The following is a 23,038-nucleotide window of genomic DNA, read 5'->3' as shown; positions in this document are numbered from 1 at the left end:
GTTTAATGCAAACGATGATATTTCTAAGTTAGAGGAAATAGCCGAGATGGACAACTAATTTAAAAACAATTGTTCGTTACAATGACTATTAGAAAGTTAAGTGAATGTAACTGTTTCCATTTTGATCCATCTGGTATTGAGAGAGTGAGAGCTATGACTGACTTTTACTGGTAGAAATATTCATACAATGTTTTCTTTTCTTTTTGTCACAGGGCAAGAATTCATATTACAATGATGAAGGTTAGGTTCAGAATAAACAGCATAAGAACAGCAAGTACATTAACATAAAAAAAAGATTACCAGTAATTCTGCCCTACCTATCAGATGAATTGAAGAAGTTTTCTGTCTATATATAAAATCAGAATAGTAGAGTTGGAAGGAGCCTATAAGGCCATCGAGTCCACCCCCCTGCTCACTGCAGGAATCCACCTAAAGCATACCTGACAGATGGTTGTCCAGATGCCTCTTGAATGCCTCTAGTGTGGGAGAGACCACAACCTCCCTAGGTAACTGGTTTCATTGTCGTACAGCTCTAACAGTCAGGAAGTTTTTCCTGATGTCCAGCCGGAATCTGACTTCCTGTAACTTGAGCCTGTTATTCCGTGTCCTGCACTCTGGGAGGATCGAGAAGAGATCCTGGCCCTCCTCTGTGTGACAACCTTTTAAGTATTTGAAGAGTGCTATCATGTCTCCCGTCAATCTTCTCTCCTCCAGGCTAAACATCAAAGTTGGATTTTGGTTTATGGAGTCTTCCTGGGCCATAAAATCAATGAGTTCATTGATCAGTTTGGGCTGATCAGGAGTGTGAAGGTTTTCTACCTCAGCCACTGCAGCAATTTCAAGCACACACTTGTACACATGCAGACACACACAAGCATTCTTAGATGATGTGACTATTTCCTTCCAAATGTATAGAAGTATACCGCTGGGAACACTTTCACCCTTAAACCGCATAGAATACAATCCTTGGGTGACTAAATAACTGGGTTTTTTTTTGTAGTTGGGGCTAAGTTTCCCCCTCCATTATAAACACTGGAATCCAGAAAATGGATCAATAGCAGCCTACCCCAGCCTGGTGCTGACCTGATGTTTGGTATTTCAAATCCCTTTAGTCCCAGTCAGCAAAAAAAACAATGAGAGGAGTGCACTTGTGCTCTACTGCTAAAGGTAAAAGAACAACAACACGACCCCACTCCCCACCCTCCATGGACATGGACTGCCACCATGCAGCTCCATGCCCATTTCAAGTGGAAAAGTTGGGTTTTCCAAGGTTCCTGATATGCCGGGTAAGTCCTTGCTCATCCCAGGTTGCTCGCGAGACCTCTGCGCGTCATGTGGATGCACAGGGACGATGCAAGGACTACCTCGGGATATAGGCATGGTATAGAAATGCCCTTAGTAAAGAAACAGAGGATCATCACCCTATAAAGGAATCAAATTAATATCCTATTCAAGGATTTGCAGGTGAAGGTAAGTACACTATAGTTTGCAACCTTTTATGTTGAATAAAGGGGCCTCATTCCACTGCTTATAATCTACTTCTGAAAGAAACATTTTTGTGAAGTGTATGTCCAATGGAAAACATAAGTTTTCTAGGTTCAACTACATGAATTAGTTTATGAACGGCCTAGTTGGAAAAGAGTTATTTTATTAATTCTTGGAAGCTGAATATTAAACAAAAATTTAACCTGGCCAGTAAGGGAGGCATCTTAGCAAAATATTCGGCAACAAACCCCATTAGATCCACTTTACCTCATCAAGGCACCTTTCATACTGTTCTCTCTGGTTTTCATTTTCCATGGCCAGTGCAGAATTCTCTGCCTACAAGACACAAAAATAATGCAAATTAATCAGAGGGCATGGTGTGAAACATGACAAGCCAATCAATACATTTACCCTATGCCTCTCCTCAGGATCCAAGATAAACTTATGGAAAAACAAAATAAACCAAATCTATGTTCTTTCATTTGCTGTTATAAATAACACAGAAATTCCATTAGGTTTATGAAATTACCCACAAAACACATTACAATTTAGAAAAAGACTGGCATCGCTATTCTACACATCTCTGTAATCTATTCTTGGCAGATACAGAAAACAGCCTTTAGTAAAACACTACAGTGGATATTTTGCACATCAATTTTCTTTTATTCAAGCCTGCCAAACCTGAACGCTTGAAAATCATGAGTCAGGGGCATTCTCTTCCCTCTTCAAATCAGAAACCTTAGCTTAATATTAAGAGATTTACAGGTACAATAATAAAATGTGATTTCTTTTTATCATCTGAACACTGCAGCATTGATGGATAGTGCAGTCATATTTTCAAGAGTTTTTCGGACTTTGTGATATTGTAAAATCTAGAAATGCAGCACATACTTCTCTTCCACTGGTGCAATGTTTTGTCAAGTGTTATAGGTGGACAGTCTATAAGCTTTTTCCTATTACCATAAAATATAAAGATAACATTCACTGCTGTAAAAATAGATGAACTGGTAGAAGCCCAGAGCTTGATGGAGATAATGTAAGTGGGAATTGCAACAAAATGTTGCAGTATAGAATGCTTCTGTTCAAGATTTCATTCCCACCCCCAACAATTTCTTATTTTCTCTCCCCCTAAACAGTCAGCATTCTATGAGTACAGTCGTCATCCAATAGGGTTTGGGGGATGAATGGGTTTTGCACTGAAGATTTGTGGTTCCTCCAGGCCTGCCTCTCTATCGTATGTTCATACTGCCATTTTGGCTACATAAAAGACTGAGACTGCTATAAGTATATATGACGATTAGCCCCACCACCACAAAATGTTACACTGTGTGGAGTACTCCTGTTCAGGAGACTGCACTCAATTCCCCCTCCCACCTGATTTTCATCCCCCACTCTGACCCCATCGCAGTCAGTCAGCATTTTATGGCCACGGAGCACTCTCAGACTTCATTGGGCTGTTTTAGGGATTTTCCCCACACCTTAGGATTTCTTTCCCTTAAATATGTTTTGTACTTCTTGGCATCCAGGCCTGACAGGGTGCCACTACAGAGAAAACCCTTTCCCTAGCAGACACCCGTCATACCATTGTGGGTGGCAGAACTCATAGAAGAGCCTCTAAAGAATATGTTAACAATTGGGCAGGAATAGATAGGAGAAGGTGCTCCTTCAAGTTGATGGTTCTAAGCCATTTAGGGCCTTAAAGGGCAGCACCAAAACTTTCAATCAGGCCTGGAAACTGAGTGGCAACCAGTGCTGCTGACACAACACTGAATTAATAGGTTTGAAATGCCCAGTACATAAGATTGCAGCAGATCTCAGGTTCCTAGATATGTAATTAGATCTAAACAACAGAGAAGGATTAACACAAATGTATAAATAAAGGAAACTACAAGTACAGAATGCAAATAATAAAAAAGGGAAGTCAATACATATAACAAAGATACCAGAACGAACAAATACTTCCAGCATTTAAATATTCAGTGTCAACAAACAGTAACACTTATACTAGGGCTGTGCACACTCACACACCTGGACTCACCTCAGAGGCCATTTCTGAATCTTTGAAATTGCCCCAATTCAACTTGTGCTGCTTCGGGGCCTGCCCACCTCATTTCATTACCAAAGCCGAAGTAAGATTTACCCACCTACCCCCAAAGGAAGTCGGTCTTTGCGGGGTTCCTATGGGCAAGCTGCACAGGGAATCCAGGAGAGGCAGGTGAAAGGCCAACTGGGAGTCCATTGGACTCCCTGCCTGCCCCTCCCTCCCTCCCCACAAACCCAAAGCCACCACCTTCTCCAGGAGTTATGTTCCGGTGTGTTCTCTTCCCTAAGAGCCGAGCCATGATTTAGAGGTAAGATCGCAAGGGATCTCTTTTTAAAATAGCTCTATGGTCACAAACTAAGGGAAATGGCCTTTTATGACTGCTGTAGTTGTCAGCCATAGAGCTATTAAAAAGAGAGAGCCCTTGCAATCTTACCTTTAAATCTTAGGAAAGAGGATGCATGGGAAGTCCTGTCAGTAGAAGGTGACAGGGGAGGGCAGGGAGGGAGAGGGAAGTGAGTCCAGTGAGTCCAGAATTGGCCTGAGGTGGCTCGAGGCTTTAAGGTGGATTCCTGCATTGAGCAGGGGGTTGGACTCGATGGCCTTATAGGCCCCTTCTAACTCTACTATTCTATGATTCTATGAGGATTCTGTACTGATCTACTGCAGCCTCGGGGCGCCTCAACCCAACGAAGTACCACCTCAGATTCAGGCCTCCTTCACTCGGATTCAGGAACTCGGCCCGAGGTAGTGCATAGCCATAATTTATATACAGTGAGTCTGGAGGTGTTCCTTCAGAAAACAAAACCCCTAAAAATCCTACTTCAGTCAAGCCTGACACACAACACAGATCTTTCATGAACAGCTGCTGCTTCTATTAACAGTAACTACTTCTTTATCTGTTAGAACTTTTACTCTTGGCCTTCTGCTGCCCCAGGTGTTTCTTCTTGATTTCTTTGTCTGTTTTCTTCTTCTTCTCATGCAGACTTTCTTTAGCTTCCCTCTGAGTCAGCCATGACTCCCCCCTTTCTGCTCTTCATTCTCTTCTCCCTCCCCCATCAACTGCCAACATTCTTTTTCCATTTTTTTCTTTTTCTTTTTTTATTGTGAATAATAACAAACCAGAGAAAAAAAGAGTTGTGAAAAGAGAAAGGGGGGGGGGAACATTACATACATAGGAATATCATCACTTTTTCCACCAAATGTACCATTCTTTAAAAAGAAAAAGAAAAAAGGGAGAGAATTATACATAGGTTTCAAGAAAAGCAGGCCAAATATCCATATATTTATCCACTTGCAAGTTGTGCCTATATAACATCTGTTCAAGAGTAGATAGCGTTATTAAATCCTCAGTCCATTGCGTTATTGGAGGTGAGCATTTATCATTCCAACATGATAATGTAAGTCTTTTAGCTATCAAATTGGCTCTGAAGCTCCATTTGTGCTGTCCATGTAGGTAGGTATTTTAGGAGGAGATGCACATCATTCCATATTATAGATTGTTTTTGAACAAAGTTTGTCCGTATTATAAACTCTTCCCCAAAGGAGGTGACGACTGGGCATTGCCAAAACATGTGAATAAGGGAAGCATTAGGTGCATTACATCTCCAACAATTGTGCAAGTTAGACGACTCCTTATTAAAAAGCTCTTGTGGGGTCCAATACACCTGAAACTTTTTTTTTTTTTTGGCTGAATAAGATGGAGCCTGAAATCTATAGAAACTTCAGATACAGATGCTAGGGCAACAGACTATTGATTAGGCAAGATAGGGCACTCCAATTCTCTATTCTAATCCTGTCTTAAATTATAGGTGTCATATTTATTTACTACTACTAAATGCTTATATATATGGGTCATGGATCAACATGTCTGTTCAGCTGCTATAAGTGATTCTAACAATGCCAGAGGCTCTGAGGTTGTAAAAGCCGCTGGACCAAGCCTAGATTCCAGCATGTGTTTCAGTTGCAAGTATTGCCATTCTGCTGTAGTAGGTAAATTATATTTAACAAACAAATCAGAAAAGGACAGGAACTCATAGACTGAACCTATTAACTGATGATAGGTTTACTGATCCACAGTAAAAATCATTTGAATGCACAGGGATGATCCCAGGACAATCCCGGGGAAAAAGGCAGGTGTAGAAACAGTCCTAGTTGATATACTTGCCCAGTTACTTTAAGGTCATAGTATTCCTGGCTGAAGATTGATGCTTCTTAATAGCTTGTCTTACTGAATTTAGATAGCCTGCTATCCAGATTACATATTCTGATGGATAATTGAATTCCTCTGTCATATCAATTCCAGAAATAATATCAATAGGAAGGCAAATCTTCCTTCCAAATAAGACCTTCTAAATGTAGGGTGTATATCCTGTAGATGACTAAACACTACAATATGCCATCTATGCCATAAGGAAATATTTCATCCCACTCTTGCTGATTATCTCATATCAGTGAAGACAACATTTTAACAAGGGTTCAATTAAAACATTCCACCAATCCATCTGATTGTGAGTAATAGGACGTTGTCCTAGTTTTGTGAATTTCTAAGCGCTCGTACACTTGAAATAACTGGGATTCAAAATTCCTCCCTTGGTCTGTGGGAAAACCATGGTAACATACAAATCTTTCTACAAACAGCTTTTCCACAGATGAAGGATGCCAACTTGAAAGTTAGGGCAGCCAAATGCCAACTTTTCTGTAAAAAGGTGAAATATTGAGCCATGTACAGCTGGAGTGGGCATGGGTCCTGAGAAATTAGAAGCTGCATAAGATTGGCCAATACCTCAAAATCTGACAGAACTGTGTAGTTTTCTGGGTTTGGCTTCTTATTATGACCTGGCACTGAAATTATGGCAAGGTCAGTGCCAGTCACACCTTCCTGGGGAAGGTGTTTCAGAAACAGAGTGCCATAACATGAGTCCAACCAGAAGGTTACCAGAGTATGAACCACTATGACCAGATTATCACTATCCTTGCACAGTCATAACTGCTAAAGCAGCAGAAGATGGTAAAAGGCCTTCAGACACAAAGCTGGATCCAAGAATACTCCCAAGCTATTCAACAGCTTTTTCAGGGGAGGTAAAACCCCATCTAGAACAGGTTGCACACTCAATTCCCACACATAAGAACCACTTACCCACAGGATGTCCTGTGGCTAAATTCTTTATTCCATGGTTAATGACTGTTCACTGGGTTAGATTATTTCCTCTTACAAATGAAATGGTCTTGATCTACCATGATGAAACCAAATGATACTGGACAACAGCTCAATACCATAGTGGAGGGCTGCTAGAGAAATTATTTGAATGATTGATATATATATATATATATATATATATATATATATATATATATATATATATTACTAGCATTTGATTTGCACATGATTTTGCTGATATCTTTGAGATGTCTCTCAAAACACATTAGGACCAAATAAAAGTTCCAAGAGATTCAGACAGGAGCAAGTGTAAAATATCCATTCCTCCAGGAGGTGAAAACAAAATAAATGTTCCAGCAAAAATTAAAACCAGCCTTGGGAATCCAGGCACGATACCTGGTTTCTGCTCATAAACTCCACATCACGTAACCATGACACCACAATCAATACTCACACATAATTACAACCATTACAGTTTACACTGCTTCTCTTTTAATGTTCTGACAATCTCTGGAAATAGAATGAAGTGTTTTGGGAGGAGGGGTGTTATTCAGGTTTTGTATTGGTAATGTTACATTAGATTTGTGATTAGAAATTTAGGCTACAATCCAAAAAAAATAATTTGCATGGAGTTAAGAGAAGCACAAACACAGCTGGAGCTCTCTTTCAAGTTTTCTCTGTAGCAGTGCCCATTCCCAAAGAGGCAAACTGATGTTCACTTATAGTTAATAGAGGTTCCCTCACTCTCACATACATTCCTTACTTGGTCACAGGTACTGTGGGTAAATATAGAGTTAAGAGATACAGAATGATGTGCTATTTCCAGATCAAAACATAACTAGTACAATGTGCAGCATTTCTACAGTCTGAGTTTCATAATCAAAAATAAAGTCTAGCTGGCTTGTAATGAAGCTGGCTAGTGCATCTTTTGACTCCTTCGTTAAAGAACCACATAGCTGTGATAAGCATTGCATGGAGCTAGGGGTGGGAACGTTCATCTTCATCACATGTTGAAAATTTCTCTTGAGTAATCAGAGATCCTGATACATACTGAACTCAGTGAGGTCAACACCAATCATTGAAGGCTACTCCGACTGACTGAGGACCAAAGCAGCCATTACTTAGTTAGCCTAATCAGCCCACTTGTTTTCTTCTCCAACTCTGGGCACTGAGTGACAATTATGTCTTCCAAATTGGCAGTGGGCTACAGGGAGGTGTGGGCTAGGAAATGATGTGATGTTCCATGTGTCTTTCCTTTACAGAGGGTTCGTAACAGAAATTGTGTCATGTATGGGTTCAGGCAACATGCTAACCCACAATGGTACATATTTCCAAGTAACCCGTGGTGGGTTATCACGTTGTCCGTGAGCTCTTTTTCCCACGTACGGTGGCTTATTTCCTCAAAATAAGCATCCCGGGGAACCCTGGGTCTACAGTAAAGTTTATTTTACCCATGACAGGTTAACGGGTCCTCTGTCAGCCCATTGCAAGGAAAGGGCATCAGCCAGCAAGCTGCTTGATAAGAGCAGCAGAAACCCCTTTTGAAAAGCAAAGCACAAGAAGAATTGTTCACCAAGACTGGGGGGAAATGCCTTTTGTGGGAGGACAATGGATTGCTCTTTATGATCACCACAAGCCGCTGCCTCTGCCCCCTTTCTGGCTCCTTTTGTTTGTTTTCACTCCAGTTTTTGCATAAAAATGGGACCAGGCAACTCTCCTGCACTGCCCTGTAATTTATTATTATTATTAGTAGTAGTAGTAGTATTTATTTATATAGCACCATGTACACAAATGGAAAGCTCAAATCTGCCATTTAAAAGGCAAACTGTGAGAAGGATCCTTCACCCAGACTGCAAGAAAATGCTCTTTTTAAAAAAGAAGAAAAGAAATGCTTTCCCATTCATTCCAGGGTGGGGGAGGACTTGGGGAGTCCATTCCCCTCCTGCCCCACACCGCCTCCAGTCTCCCCAGGGTTTCACTCAGACTGGGGGAAATGCCATTTCTTCCAAGTGCACAAATGAAGCTTTACATTTGCATACATGGAAAAAAATACCTTTTTTTCTTGTGCACAAATGGGAAGTTTCATTTGTGAATATGGGGAGAAATGGGAAGCCCTATTTTCACACATAGGAAAAATTATGGGGAAGTGTTTTTGCATCCCCAAAAAAGGGACCTGATCCCAATCGAGATTGTGATTGGATGCGGGAAGAGGGATTTGAGGGCAGACAAGATGGGTCTGACACCAGATCCCCTGGGTTGTGGGCTGGAGGACTGAGGGGGAGAGAGGGGTGACAGAAGTAAGCTATGTACAGAAGTAAGCTACGCACAGTAGCTTATTTGTCCAATTATCTGTTGCAGCACAGTAGAATATTGCAAAATAAGCTACTTGCATAACTTATAAGTGAGCATGGCTTAAAGTGATGTGTGAACTCACATGTGAACTTTCTCTAGTCCATGCATAATATCTCCAAACCTTCCAATTGAGTTAACTTAACCAAAAGGTTAGGTAACCTTTCTTTAATCTTTTGTAAAATAAGATATACTCACAATCAGGATGATTTTCAACATAGCAAAAGAATGAACCTTTTCAATGTACATTAATTACTGAACTGGGGATTATAATGTACTTTAGAGATAAAGGCCTAAATAATGCATTCCCTTAACCATTTTGTGGTTAAGCAGCATGGTTTAGCGTGTTGTCTGAACCAGGCCAACGTCCAGGAGTCTAGATTCATGGTTAAGCATTAAATATGGTAGTAAAAAGTAGTATCCTGGTCAATTATTCATTACTTAATATGCAATTGTTATGCTTCTCAGCATGTAATATAAACATGCTGGGAATCAAAAATTTAATTAACTGATGGCAGCAAAAAACCTTGGGCTAGCCCTGATAGTTCACATACCTGGATTGATTTTAACCTGTGTAAATCAGCCCATTTTGCAGTATTTTCAGTGTTTTCCTCTTTCTATTTAAAAATAATTGCAAAGTCAAATTATTTATATGTTTATTCAAGTACACAATATTGCTTTAGGATAAGGATAAAGTTGCAATCCTATACATGAGAATAGGTTCCACTAAACTCAATGGGGCTTACCTCTAAGTAGACATGTATGTGATTGCACTTTAAAGAGCAACTGAAAGCAAAAATGACAATATAAAGATTATTTCCCTATCAAAATCAATACTGAATTCATATATCATGGTTTCAACATCTGGCTATACTAGAACCTCTAAATCAAAGAATCCATAAAGCAATGTCCATATGCTTGTCAGGCCCAGCTCCCTCGCAAGATCAGCAACCAAACTTGTGGTAAGAAACAGCAAATCTAATTAGGTTGTTCTGCTGATGGAACTACTCCCATCAATAGACCCGGGAGTGGAGCGATTACCCCTTCCACCTGTAGCCTCTCATGCACCCTAAAACTCTGCCCTGGAGGGCTGGGGTCCCTCTGAAGCAGATTCTCTGTGGACATTCATAAGTGCTGGGATAAGAAAGATTTGAAGAGAAGGAGGACAATCACTTCTAACTACTGCCCTATTTTAATTCTTTCCTCTCAGTCATGAATACCAGGAACATGCTCTTTTTGAAAAATTAGATTTTTAGTACATGACCAGATTTTGCTCTGATCTATGATATATCATGCTTTGTAGTGTAATTATAAGACTATGAGCATCAAGGCACATTCATACATAAGGCAAAATTTTAAAAAGCAAATCTGATATATCTGAATTTTAAGTGTGAAAATGGATTTGAAAATACACAGCTGGGGACTCTTCACATTCTCGTACTGCAGTAATTTAGGTCTTTACATATTTTGGCTGATTCGCATTCCCTGATCAGAAAGACAATGCAAGCAGATCTTATTCAATCTGCTATGTTCCCCAAATACAAAATTAAGCAATTAGGAAACGGGAGTGTTACAACTAATAGTCCACTCATTTGCTATCCATAAACATCCTTATCCAGGAGCCTCTAAATATCTATTAACTGAATTTAATCCAGTCTATGCAAGTTAGCACCTATACTTTCCATGACTGCTGAGCAAATCATATCTATTTATTTGACATTTTGTAATATGATCTGAAATAGGAAAGTAACGCTTCAATGATTCCATTTAGGACCCCCTTGCCGGCACCCCAAGGATGAAGAAGAAATAGCTAAATACATTAATTCACCCATAATGTAACAGAGCACTGGAGTAAACAAAAAATAAACTGTAAAACATAAAAAGATATTTTCTGTTTTATGCCTTGACCCAAATTATAGGATTTTCTGTCACTGCTGGCATTCATGCTTCATCATGCTTTTCTCCACCTCTCTTGGAAACCCATGGTTCTATTAAATGTGGAATATTTATGAGGTTGCTTTAAGAGCCAACCTGGAAATGTTCCTAGTAAACAAAATTAGGCACCTTTCCTATACCCTCTCATGTATGATTGCATGTGTAAATAATTCTCAAAAATAGTGTAGAAGAACCTGAAATTATCAGATAGATACTGCAGGGGACTGGGGAAGGGAGCAAATTGCCAGATAATGGAGAAAGAAAGTTGGTAGTTGTGTGTGGAGAGGGAGGAGAAGGAAGAGCGAAAAGTGGGGAGTCATGGCTGACTGAGAGGGAAACTAAAGACAGTCCTCTTGAGAAGAAAACAGATGAAGACGTCAAGGAGAAGCACCTGAGAAAGCAGAAGGATGAGAGTAAAAGATCTAACAGAGAAGGAAGCAGTTACTGTTCAGAAGAAGCATCTGTTCCTGAAAGAACGAGAGATCTGTGCTGTGTATCATGCCTGACTGAAGCGGAAAGTGTGACTTTTAGGGGTTTGTGTTTTCTGAAGGGACACCTCCAGAGGATGGGGAAAGGAGACACAGAATTGCAACAGACTCACTATGGTAGAAGTGTTATTGCTTGTTGAAACTGTATTTATTTAATGCTGGAAGCATTGTGTGGGCAGTGGTTAAATGAGGCCAGTTGGTGAAGAGATGGGAACACATAGACATACAGACATAGTTGGGATAATAAACTGGCCAAACTTTATTGACTCACTTGAATAAGCTTGGCGATAGCATAGGGCATGGATCCTGTAATCAGGCAGCCCGCTTGCTGACTGCTTCCCCAGGTACTTTAAATTCTCTGTGACAACAATTGTCTCACAATGCCACAGAAAAGTGTAGACAAGAAACATGGTAGAATGCAGAATATAACATAGAGCTGAGAAGGAGAACAATTCTTTCTTTCTTTCTTTCTTTCATTTGATTTGATTTGATTTGTATCCCCATCTTTCTACCAAGAATAATAGCACTCAAGGCAGTTTTGTTTATTCTAACTAAAAACTAGTCTTCCTAAGAATTATCCTTCTAACTCCTGGATGTCATATAATGTGAAACACCGGATGGTCATGAAATGATTAGATTGTCCTGCTCAAGCTAACAGCTAATGGAAAATTGGACCTATTGAGATTTTTTTGTTCTGGTTGCTAGGAGCACAAGAAACACCATGATTCAGGCTGCTGTATTCCAAACAACAAAAGCAGCTCATCAAGAAAGGATCACTTTAGAAACCTCTGAACTACGCTATACATCCTAATGGTTTGGTTCTTAATATGTGCCTTGGAGACCATCTCCTTTTCTGTCTTGTTAACGCTCTGAAAGCTGCTGAAAGAAGCAGTTTTGAAAGAATTAAATTTATTAGTTGTTAACCCCTTAACCATAGTGCCAATTAATGACAAGCTTTTATACCATGTCTACTAAAATTAGTTATGGGCCTGGAGATGTGGTTGTCTTGATGCTGAGGGAGGTATACTAACTCTTACACACATTGACAGTTGTTTCAGATAGAATACAATGCTTTTATTTAAAGGAAGTTACAAGTTACGCACATGCACACACACACACGCACACACACACTTCATCCAGCCTTAATGCATAAACAGAAAAAGAATGGAATTATCTTACTATATTAACCAGTAAAGGATCTGTGTTACTTCACCCACCCTATTGAATTGAAGGGGACCCTAGGAACTTTGAACATAACATCAGTGACAAGGTTCTTTTTTTTATGGTTGAATTTTTCCACGTTTTATGCCCACTGCCATAAATGGAAAAACTAGTGTTTTAAAATTACTAATTACTAACTCCTCAAGGACCCCTCAAGTTAAAGTAACACCTTCTTGCTTACCTTTCTTGTTCCACATGGTTTCACCCTATGGTTGCCTTAGAATGTATTGGCCAAGACTTATTCTCAGCATATTCTGTTTTCCACAGGTCAATCTGGAACAAACTTTGATTCATATCAATATATTGATCTGAATATATATAATATTTAATAAATATATATTTATTAGATATAATATTTAATAAATATATACAGTAATAAATATAATTGAATGATAAGGAAAAAACCTTACCATAAAAGCAGTCTCATTAGTCAATACTTATTGTAATCAAGAGCTTCTGTTTATCTGTTCCCTCCACCAACTCTATGTACAGAAGTCCTGTTTTTCTGAACAGCTTATAGTTCTAATATTTTGCATCTCTCTTGTGCTAGTAATACTGTTTTTGGGTGTGTGTGTTTTTTTGGTCAACACAGGACTATAATCCTAGGGAGTAAGCACCATTTAATTCAACAGAATGTACTTCTGAGTAAACGTGCTTAGGATAGTATTGCTTACTCTGGGTTTACATGACCCCAGGGGAAACAATCCAGTATGGGTTGTTTTCCCTGACCCTGCGTGTGCCACTATAGTGACCAGCATTTACCTATTTACCCACCCCACATGTTGCCATGTCATCCAAGCCTAGTGTAGCAGAACTGGCTTCTAACCCACCCCACAAACCATGGCTTGTTGTAGGGGTTGTGGACTAGTTAGAAACTACCTGCCTGCCCCGCCCCTCACACACTGGGCAGCCTGCAAAGTGGCATGAGTAATGAGTTAAATGCTAGTCATATGAGTGGAATGTATGGGGGTGGAGAAACAAACCATACTGTGGGGGAAAACAACCCATTTAGTCCAATATACTAAATATATATGTTCTCTTCACTTTGATATTGGCCATCTACCAGATGAATCTACAAATAAGAAATTCATACTTAAAGTGATAAATTTAGTATAGAATAAAACGCATTGTGTTAACACCATTACTAGGCCAAAATGGCTTCTTCTTTATATCAGGTTTTAGGTCTCTGGAAACAGTAATAGTTTCCACTCCCTTAAGCCTTTTTTTTCTTGGTTAAACATACCTGGATTTCTCAAATTCCTTTAACATATCATACATTGTACAGGAAAAAGAAGCCATCACAAACAGTTTACTGTGCTTTTCAATCATTGTTCTTCTTTTTCCTGACATAATATACGGTTAGGTATGTGTTCTTAAATCAAAGGAAAGGAAGATGGAAGATGGAAATTGCTTACCAGTTTTACTAGTTTCTCATTTTGACTTCAATTCTGCCTTTAATGAAGGAAAAATTCAGAGGTGTCTGTGGTATCACAACTAATGCCTCACAGCAAACTATTCTCCACTAAAGCCATTATCTTCTGCTATAGCATCAACTCAGGCAAACATACTATGTAACACAATTTCCCATTAGATGAGCCATTACATATAGCTCTGGCAACTATTAAGATACCGGAAGATCTGACTGATGTGTTTCATTGACTGGTAACTCTGAAATAGTGAGAAAGGTTTCTATTGAAGAGAAAATACTCTCAAAGCACAAAATGATCCCCCCCACACACAGAAATTGCATAACGTTAAGAAGTGTTCAATTACCTTAAATTGATACAGCACCTTTCCATTCAAAATCAATTAGGGGGGGGAAAGCTTTCAAATTACTTTAAATGAATAAGGTGTTGCTGATAGGATAAAAAGTTACTGATTAAGGATTGACACCATTTCATACATAACTTATCTAAGAACTGCTCAGTTTATGATGGGGCACTATGGTCATGTCCATCCATCTGAAACCAGCTTACTTCCTACTCTGGCTTGCATACGAATGTTCATAAAGGTAAGAGATCTAATGTGCCTAGGCCACGTAACCTTGGTCACATCATCAGGCCCCGTCAATGAAAACTGGATAAGTTGATGTATTGGGCACCTCAACAAGACTTGCTGTTAGGACTGCTATGAAGATAAGTGATTTTGCCTGGCAAATCATCACAGAGAGCTTCAGAGGGTATCAGCATACTATTTGTTGGTGCCTAATACCACTTTAAAAAGCTCCACTTGTTTTCTAGCCTTCATACTACCTGTTTCATCACCCAAAGCTCTGCAGAAAATCATAAAGTCACTTCAGCTCCACAATAGCAGAGATGGCCTGCCTCACCTCACCATCCATAGTGAGACTACCGCTTCAATGGGATCATCGATAGAGGTACTGGTCTGCTGGAATCTATGCACGTAGGCATAGAGCGAACGAGGTTTGTGCCAGGGAGGAATTCAGATGGGTGTGATGTCACTGTTCCTCCAGCTAATAAGATATGTGATTAAAGGACTTAATAAATGGAAAAAGAAAGAGCTGACTTATTCTTTTGCAGCTTCCTTTGTTATACTAACCAGTATTTACTTGACTTTAGCCTTCTTTGCATGTCACGTTGCATGGAGCAACCTAACAATACAAGCTGTTATATATCCTTTTTGAACAAGTTTCATTGAGAGTACAGTATGATGTATTGGAGAAATTATTGATGGACTAAGCCCTGCATCTCCATTCAAATTATATAATTTGGCTGTCACTGAAATCAACAGGCATACTGTCATGTTGTTAAGTGAGAGAGACCCACAGCAGATTCAAAGCACAAAGCTGTTATAATACTAGGAAAGGTAATTAATAAGCATGTATTGTTTTATGCTTTTCATGGTTTTAATTTTTGTGAACAGCCCAGAGAGCTTCGGCTATTGGGCGGTATAAAAATGTAATAAATAAATAAATAAATAAATTTAACTGCTATGAAACCTGAAGATAGAGGGCTTCAATATTTTTTATAAACACGAAAAAGTAAAACTAAAAACAAACAAACAAAAACCTTGAATTTCTACCATGGTGGGTGGTGGGTGGGGGAGGAAGGATACAGAAAACAATTTTACTTTGCACTCCAATAATTGCAGAGTAATGACATGTAAAAGGGAAGTGGAAGTGGAAAATAAGATGGGGCCAGTATATTAGATATTGGTTCAGCACCAGGGGAAAAGGAAATGAGGGCTTAAAGGTCTTGTGTCAAGTTAAACCTCAACTAGCAGCTCAAAAATCTTTGAAGGTATCATTGATAAAGGTCAAGGCAAACAGAGTTATGACAGTGAACTTTAGAAACACTGACAGAATTCTAGAACACTAGTTACCATGTACATTTCCTTGTTATTCATACTAAACCATTAGTCTCCTTATAGAGAGGATTATTGATTTACACAGACACGCATTTAGCTTGCCTCATCCAGTACATTAAAGTTGTCAAAGGACTTGAAATGCACTCAACATTCCCCCTCCATCTTTTTCATGTCTTTCCATACATTATAATATTGTATCCAGTGGTTGAATGAGCGGAAGGCAATGTGTGCAACTGATCCTTCTCGTTTCCTCCTCACCCCTGCACCCCACAAAAGAGGTTCTCCAGAAGGTTGTGGGGTGAGCTTCTGAAAAGTGTAGGCTGTGCTATATGGGTCTGGTTGTGGGAGAAGGGAATTATGTAAAGTCTGGCAAAGGAGCGTTGAGTGAGCAGATCTCCACTCCACAAGGTGCCTGATTTCAGGCAATCCCTCCCTCCCACTGCAGCCCCATACAACACAGCCCACGTTGTTTAGGAGCTCTCCTCTGCCCCCACCCGAGTCCTCTGGAGACACTTTTCAGGTATGTGCAGTAGCTACAGAGCAGGAGTAAGGGAAAAGAAAGATTCATTTTGTAAGCTTCCTTCTTCTCCCACTACCATTGGATACAATCCATTTAGTGCTTCCAAGAAAACAACTGCAAATTTTAAGGAAGGCTATCCAGTTCTCTCGCCTTTCTTTGAAAATATTTGAACCTGTGCTTTACTGGCTTCCTATGCCAATTCTTTAAAAAAAAAAAAAGACAGCAGCCTTATCCTTCTGCTTATTTTAAGTCCTGATAAACACTTGGCCTTCATTTTCCTCTGCCTGGGTTGATGCATCAGTGACGAGGTGTACTTTCAGATGTCACCTTTTTACCGCTTCTTATTTCAGCAGATAGAACCCACTCACCCACCCAGATCCGATTGAGCTGCTCTACCATCTTTAACACAGGACAGCTGTTATAGACACCACAAATCAGTTCATTGCACCTCCAGGCTGGGATCTTAAAAGCAACAAAGTACCCAGACTTTCTTATGGAACATACAGCAAGTAAGTACATTTTCGTTGAAATGTGACATCTATCACCAATTGTACAGAAACTTATAACAGTTTAATTTAACTATTTAAATTAAACAGTTTAATTTAATACACTAGGCCCACTAGATATTGTGCCTATGTGTTCCTTTTCCTTTTTAGATAATTTTGCACTACAACTCCATAGACCTTTGCTACTAGCACTCTTTCTGACCCTGTTCAGACGACACACTAAGCCACATAATTAAGCATTTTTATGGCTTAGTGTGTCTTGTGAACCATGATTTAGCATGTTGTGTGAACCATTCCTAAACATGGTGACTACATAACCATAATTTAAACATGCTCACTAACCATTTGCTGTAAAAGGGTTAGTGGTACAACCACGGCTTAGCATGTTGTTTGAACAGGCCCTACTGATTGAGGAATGCTTCCATGAATGTGCTTCATGATCAGTGGAGATCAAGAAGAATTCAGTATTATATGAGGGAGAAAAGTGGAGCCTCAGGTTTCATTTGAGACTTCAAACTGGTACTAAAGCATGTTGAGAACACTGCAGATGTGACACTAACACATTCAGTCACTCGATCTAGTGTTCTACCAAGGAAGTCCAACTATTAATATTTATTCCTCCACAAAGGTAAAGGAGGGTATATGTGCTTCTATCTGCTTTACCTAGGGATGCTTATATGACAAATTTCTTTCTGGATTTATGGGTTCTGTATCATTTGAAATATATATCAGACCAAAATTTATCACATCCGAATACAGAGATTTTCCAGAATGCACACATTAAGAAGTAAGAATCAAAACCATTCTTTTCAGGATAAGGCAGATTTTTCAGGAGAATTTTTTCCCCTTTTTTGTTTGTTATTTTTATGTTGTATAGGAGGGATAGTATGCTCTTGCAGGAATAATAATCATAACAATAAAAAATACAATCCTACAGTCCCAGGATGGTGCTCCCAGGACCAAGAGAATATGTTGTCTCTCTCTCTCCAGGGACAAAGAGGTCTGCCCCTGAAGGGAGGAACCAAACTTGGAACCCCTTTCCCAGATCTGTATAAACTTCCAAAGCCTCTGAAATTAGAACTCCAACGTTGGAAAGGAGACATGCTGTCCCACCTTCAGATTGCTACTCTGTGCCATTTAGGATTACTGCATAGATGATTTTTTTTTAATGTAAACCTTTAAAATTGTTTTGGGGGGAGGGTTATTGAGACAAAAACAGTTTTAAAATGTTTTTAATTGGGAGCTTGCTGTTTTAGTTATTTATTGCACGTGGAACTATAACAACAACAAAATATGTTTTCTTTTGTTTAAGCTAATTTTAATTGTGTTTTGTTTTTTAAAAATGTTTATAGAACTGTCAGGAATAAACTTTTTTTTTTTTGGCACAAAATCTGTCACACACATTTAAAACTGATCCTTCCTTGCTGGAAAACAATTAAAGTGGGGGTCCCAAGGCATAATTGAGCCACAGAATAACCTTGGAGATGGCGCGTAACTGTGGCAACCTGCCAATTTTATCCTCACACCAACCTTGTAAACTAGGTTAGTCTAAGAGACAGTGACCTGGTTCGCATGGCACAATAAGCCATGGTGGGTTATCATCCCTGTTTGTTTCAGAACGGCTTGTCATGATGTCTCAACCTGGCAGTTTCTTCAGTACCACTCTCAGAACCCATGGCTTGATGTTGGGTTGTTTGCCGTGGTTTGTCATTACCTGGCAAGATTAGTTGTCCCAAGTGGCGAAAAACATGGCTAGTCCTCGCTATGTTGCTACTGCCACCTCCCTCATAAGTGTTATCTGTCCCTCCACTGATATAGAAATGACACTTGGGAATGTCCATACTTCATCTGCAAAATTCTATTAATTTTTCAGTGCTTTAGAAGTATGGAAATGTTTTTTTGTTTTTGATTTGTCATTCACAAGTGCACACATTTGCCTATCTGCTATTTACTTTCTTTAGCAGCAGATCTCTTCTGTATGTTTTGAAATCTCACTTGTCAATTTCATCCTCTCACTGTATTTATGTCTTGAACTGATGCTTGTCAGTTTTCTCTCCCACTTAGGCACTTCCCTTGACTCCAAACTCCAAAAGTGGTGGCTGAACAAGACAGCTATTGGGGCAGGCCGGTATAATTACCGCTGGAGTATGGGTGTATTACTGTGGAAGTATGGATGTAGTTACTGTGCAAATGAGTTCAATGGATAGTTGGGGGGTAGCTACAACATTAGAAGCTAATAAACCAGTCTGTCAGGAAGACTGAAATATTTAAATAAAATTGGGGTATCACAAACATTTTTGTATGGCTTTAAAAGAATAAGAATAAATTAAGGAACAGAAGTAAGAACTAATCCTGGGTGTGATGAAAGCCACAATTATCCTTACAAATTCCAAAGGAAACTGAGAAAATAAAGCACAGAAGACCCATCAAAACAGGATTTCATTACTTTACACTTGCAGAATTTTATAAAACATCTGATTGAAGGCACCTTTTGGCACAGTATTCTTTTTCTATATTACTTTATTCAAGTACTTGAAAGTACTGAATAACAGAAAACAAAAGGCATACAGGAATACAAAATTTAAGGGTGGATTTTAAAAGTTACTTCCTTTTCATTCTGCTTAGTAGATCCTGCTCCAAGAAAATTCTAAGTGACACCTTTGGTAAATTATGTTTGCCTTAAATGAGAAAGTCAGAATAATCCATTGGTCACCAATTGGGAGAAATAAATTAAAAGTAAATTACAATCAAAATGAAGTATGACTACACTGATTATAATCAGGACTCTTAAAATGCCTTTACTCAAGACGGGAACAATTTGTTTTGTGTTTTTAAATATGAAGTCTGACATCTCCATTATATAGTCAGATTTTATTCTTCACTGCTAGCTGTTGAAAGAATAGAATGAAAAGAATATTTTGAACTTCCAAATCTACATATACAGACAAGATTTATACAGTTGCATTGACTAGAGGAACATATAGTGCCTGTCTTACGGCTGTCTCTGTAAAGCATTGAACTTCAATTTTTCTCAGACAATGTTAGGTCTGTGCTTTCTAAATATGTTTCTCAAAAATGCTGTGGTCTGATTGTTTTTTTAAAAAATGGTTCAACAATCATAACATTCTTTGTTGTCCTTCTGTTGATGTAAGGTGGTTAAGACTGACAAGCCTTTTAAAACCATCAACATTTTCCCTTCCTGGAATCACCCAAATGTCTGGAACTGACATTTCGAGAGAAGGTTAGGAACGATCTCTAGCAAAATAGAATGTACCAAACACACTTAGACTCTTCTGCCAGAAAATAAGTGATCTTGGCTTCAATTTTAAGTTGTTTAGCCAATGCAAAGACCATTGATTCTAAATGTGGTTACTGGTACAGCATTTGAACAATTGAGCTTCTAGAGTAAAAACACGTGGAGCATAAAGAGGTCCTTGTTTAATTTCTCAAATCCCTTGATAAGTTTCCAAGTGGGAAAATTCAGGACTTAATTTCTATAAAATAAATAGCAATAAAGCCAAACATAAGGAAATATGCTGCAACCTAACATGCAAGATTAGCAAACGTAATATGCATGAACATTTCATGATGTTTCACCAGTGTATGTCGAAATCCTCCAGAATGAGGCAGACAATGCAGCATTGAGAGAGCGCTAACAAGTGTATATTTCTTAATTTTGAAAGTCCTCTGCATGGGGCTGCCTTCAAATACTGTTCAGAAACTTCAGCTGGTCCAGAATACTGCAATTGCAGCAGCTTCAGTGGTTACCAGTCTATTTCCGAGCAGAATTCGAAGTGCTGGTTATAACCTATGAAGTCTTATACGGCTAGGGACCAGGCTACCGGAAAGGCTACTTTCTGCCATACAAGTCTACTCGGTTCTTAAGAACTTCTGGAGATGCCCTTATTTCGAGAACACTGCCTTCAGAGGCAAATATGGTGGTGATCTGAGGGAGGACCTTTTTAGTGCACAGGCTTTATTTAATTGATCATAAAAGTTCACAAAATCAACTGAAACACCTCCAGTGATTTCACAGAGGCTGAGGTCTGAATCACACATTACATTATTAATATGTACTTGGCCAAATGCTTTACATTTGAATTGTAAAAATTAAATCTAAGTATGCAACCAAGATGAGTTCACAATCCCATACTTCATACAGGTACACTGTTCACAGCCTATGCACGAGACAGTAAAGTATACATTTGCTGCAGTGAAACCTGTGAAATATCTCCTCAGGTGCAATTCTCAGATAAGGAGGTATGGAATGAAAAATATTTATCTGTTGTTGATTTCCTTTAACACGCTTTTTCTTTTAAACCCAGCATTCCACCTGAACATTTAATCTGAATTATTTCACTGGGATCAACTGTGTGCTAAACGTAAAGAACTAAAAGTGTGAGTACTGTGCAATGGGAAAACCTGGGCTTGGATTCACATATCACATAATTATCATTTTGTTCTTTCCAAATCGCTACTTCCTTATCTACCCATCCCCTATTAGCATACCCATCTTCTCCTTAAATCTGCTGTTAGGTTTGAAGAGGATAAAGCTATTCTGATTTATTTATGGAAATTAATCTGTCACCAACTTCACTCAGATAGGATCGTTTTTGATTTTTCACAGCTGGTCTTTTGGAGATGTTCAGAGTAAACATGCAGTTAATAATCTCTCCCATTTTATGGCACCCTGGAAGAATAAGGACGAGAGCTGTAATACCAATTTTCATGGCACACATCAATTTCTGTAAATAGAACTAAAGTACTGTATAACAGCAGTAAACCTAATTGCATCTTCTAAATAACATAGTTGAGTGAAATATATCAGTCCTATCAGTTCAATTTAAGTTAGTTCCTGAAAGTTTGGAAAGCTCACTCAGTCTTCAGACAGTTCATTTAATTCCTATTTAGAAATCTCCAACATATTTCATTCAAGGATAGTTTTTAAAATGCCATTAAAAACTCTCTCATTATCATGTTTTATGTTGATCTACATGATAGCAAGATCTAAAAGATATGCCACTGACTTCAGTGGGATAAGGATTTTACATATTGCCATCCTACAGTAGAAAGGGACCTCAGGTTGTCTCTTCCTATCTACTGTATCTATCCATCCATCCACCTATCTTATAACAGTAAACACAGATTGCCGTTTAGGCTGATGGGTGCTTTCAGATGGAAGGGTTCCAGCATAAACAATCAGAAGGCATTGTTCAGCTGTTTTAGCATTTCCTCATTCATGGATTTTCCATGGTAAGAAAAAAAGATGGAAGAAGTAGTGGGAAAGCATGGGAAGGTTACAAGTGGTTTTGTGAGATCCACCCGTAAAATTCAGTGAATGAGGCAGTGTAATGGCATGATAAAAAACCTCAACTGGAAGCACTTCTAGTCCTCACAAAGTGGCTCACAATAAATAAAAACAGAAGCAAACGAACACATTCAATAATTGAAATCCCACAGCTGAAGGCACAGTTGCATGGAATGTGAAAGGTTTTGAGTTAGCGCCAGGCAATGCCAAAGGCTTCTTATATAACTTTGGGCAAATCACTTGTATCAATGTGGTTTGGGAATAGTAAAATAGAGACAGTCAATCATCTTGAAAGATAGAGCACTTACAAATGTGTCAAGTGAAATGTAAGAAAATGCATTCAAACTACCTTGCAGCAAAACTACAACAACAACAGCAATAGCCCCTGTGCATGGGTAAAGAGAGGGAGAGAGTATAAGCAGCATGTAACATTGACATTGCACAAGCAGGCTTCCACTCGTGTATCAGAACTGCCCCTTCCTCCTCCTCTCCCATGTGTTCCCAAACTGCTCTGAAGGGTACCCCAATGATCCTAATCAGATTTGGGGGTGCAAGAGAGTGCAGGGGGAAAGGGGGAATCATTCCCCTCCACAATCTGCTGATGGAAGAGATGGTAGTTGGATTCCACCCATGTACGGAATACCATAAAAGCTATAAAAGAACAGAAATAAAAAATCAATTCAGCTGTACATAAAGCC

The 23,038-nt window shown here is 39.0% G+C and overlaps 1 protein-coding gene across 3 annotated transcripts in view; it reads right to left on the bottom strand.

Moving 5' to 3' along the window:
- Nucleotides 1-23,038, bottom strand: part of NCKAP5 (NCK associated protein 5) — a 640,533-nt gene that overhangs the window by 167,755 nt on the left and 449,740 nt on the right. For all 3 annotated transcript variants that reach the window (XM_063116607.1, XM_063116609.1, XM_063116608.1), the window contains one exon: nucleotides 1,753-1,821. In XM_063116607.1, the coding sequence (XP_062972677.1) occupies nucleotides 1,753-1,821 (69 nt within the window). The remainder of the gene's footprint in view (nucleotides 1-1,752; nucleotides 1,822-23,038) is intronic.

The sequence above is a fragment of the Elgaria multicarinata genome, chromosome 2 (genome assembly GCF_023053635.1).
Source record: "Elgaria multicarinata webbii isolate HBS135686 ecotype San Diego chromosome 2, rElgMul1.1.pri, whole genome shotgun sequence".
In the NCBI taxonomy this organism is placed as follows: Eukaryota; Metazoa; Chordata; class Lepidosauria; order Squamata; family Anguidae; genus Elgaria; species Elgaria multicarinata.
Note: the sequence above shows the minus strand (reverse complement) of the source record. Positions and strands in the feature narration are given on the sequence as shown.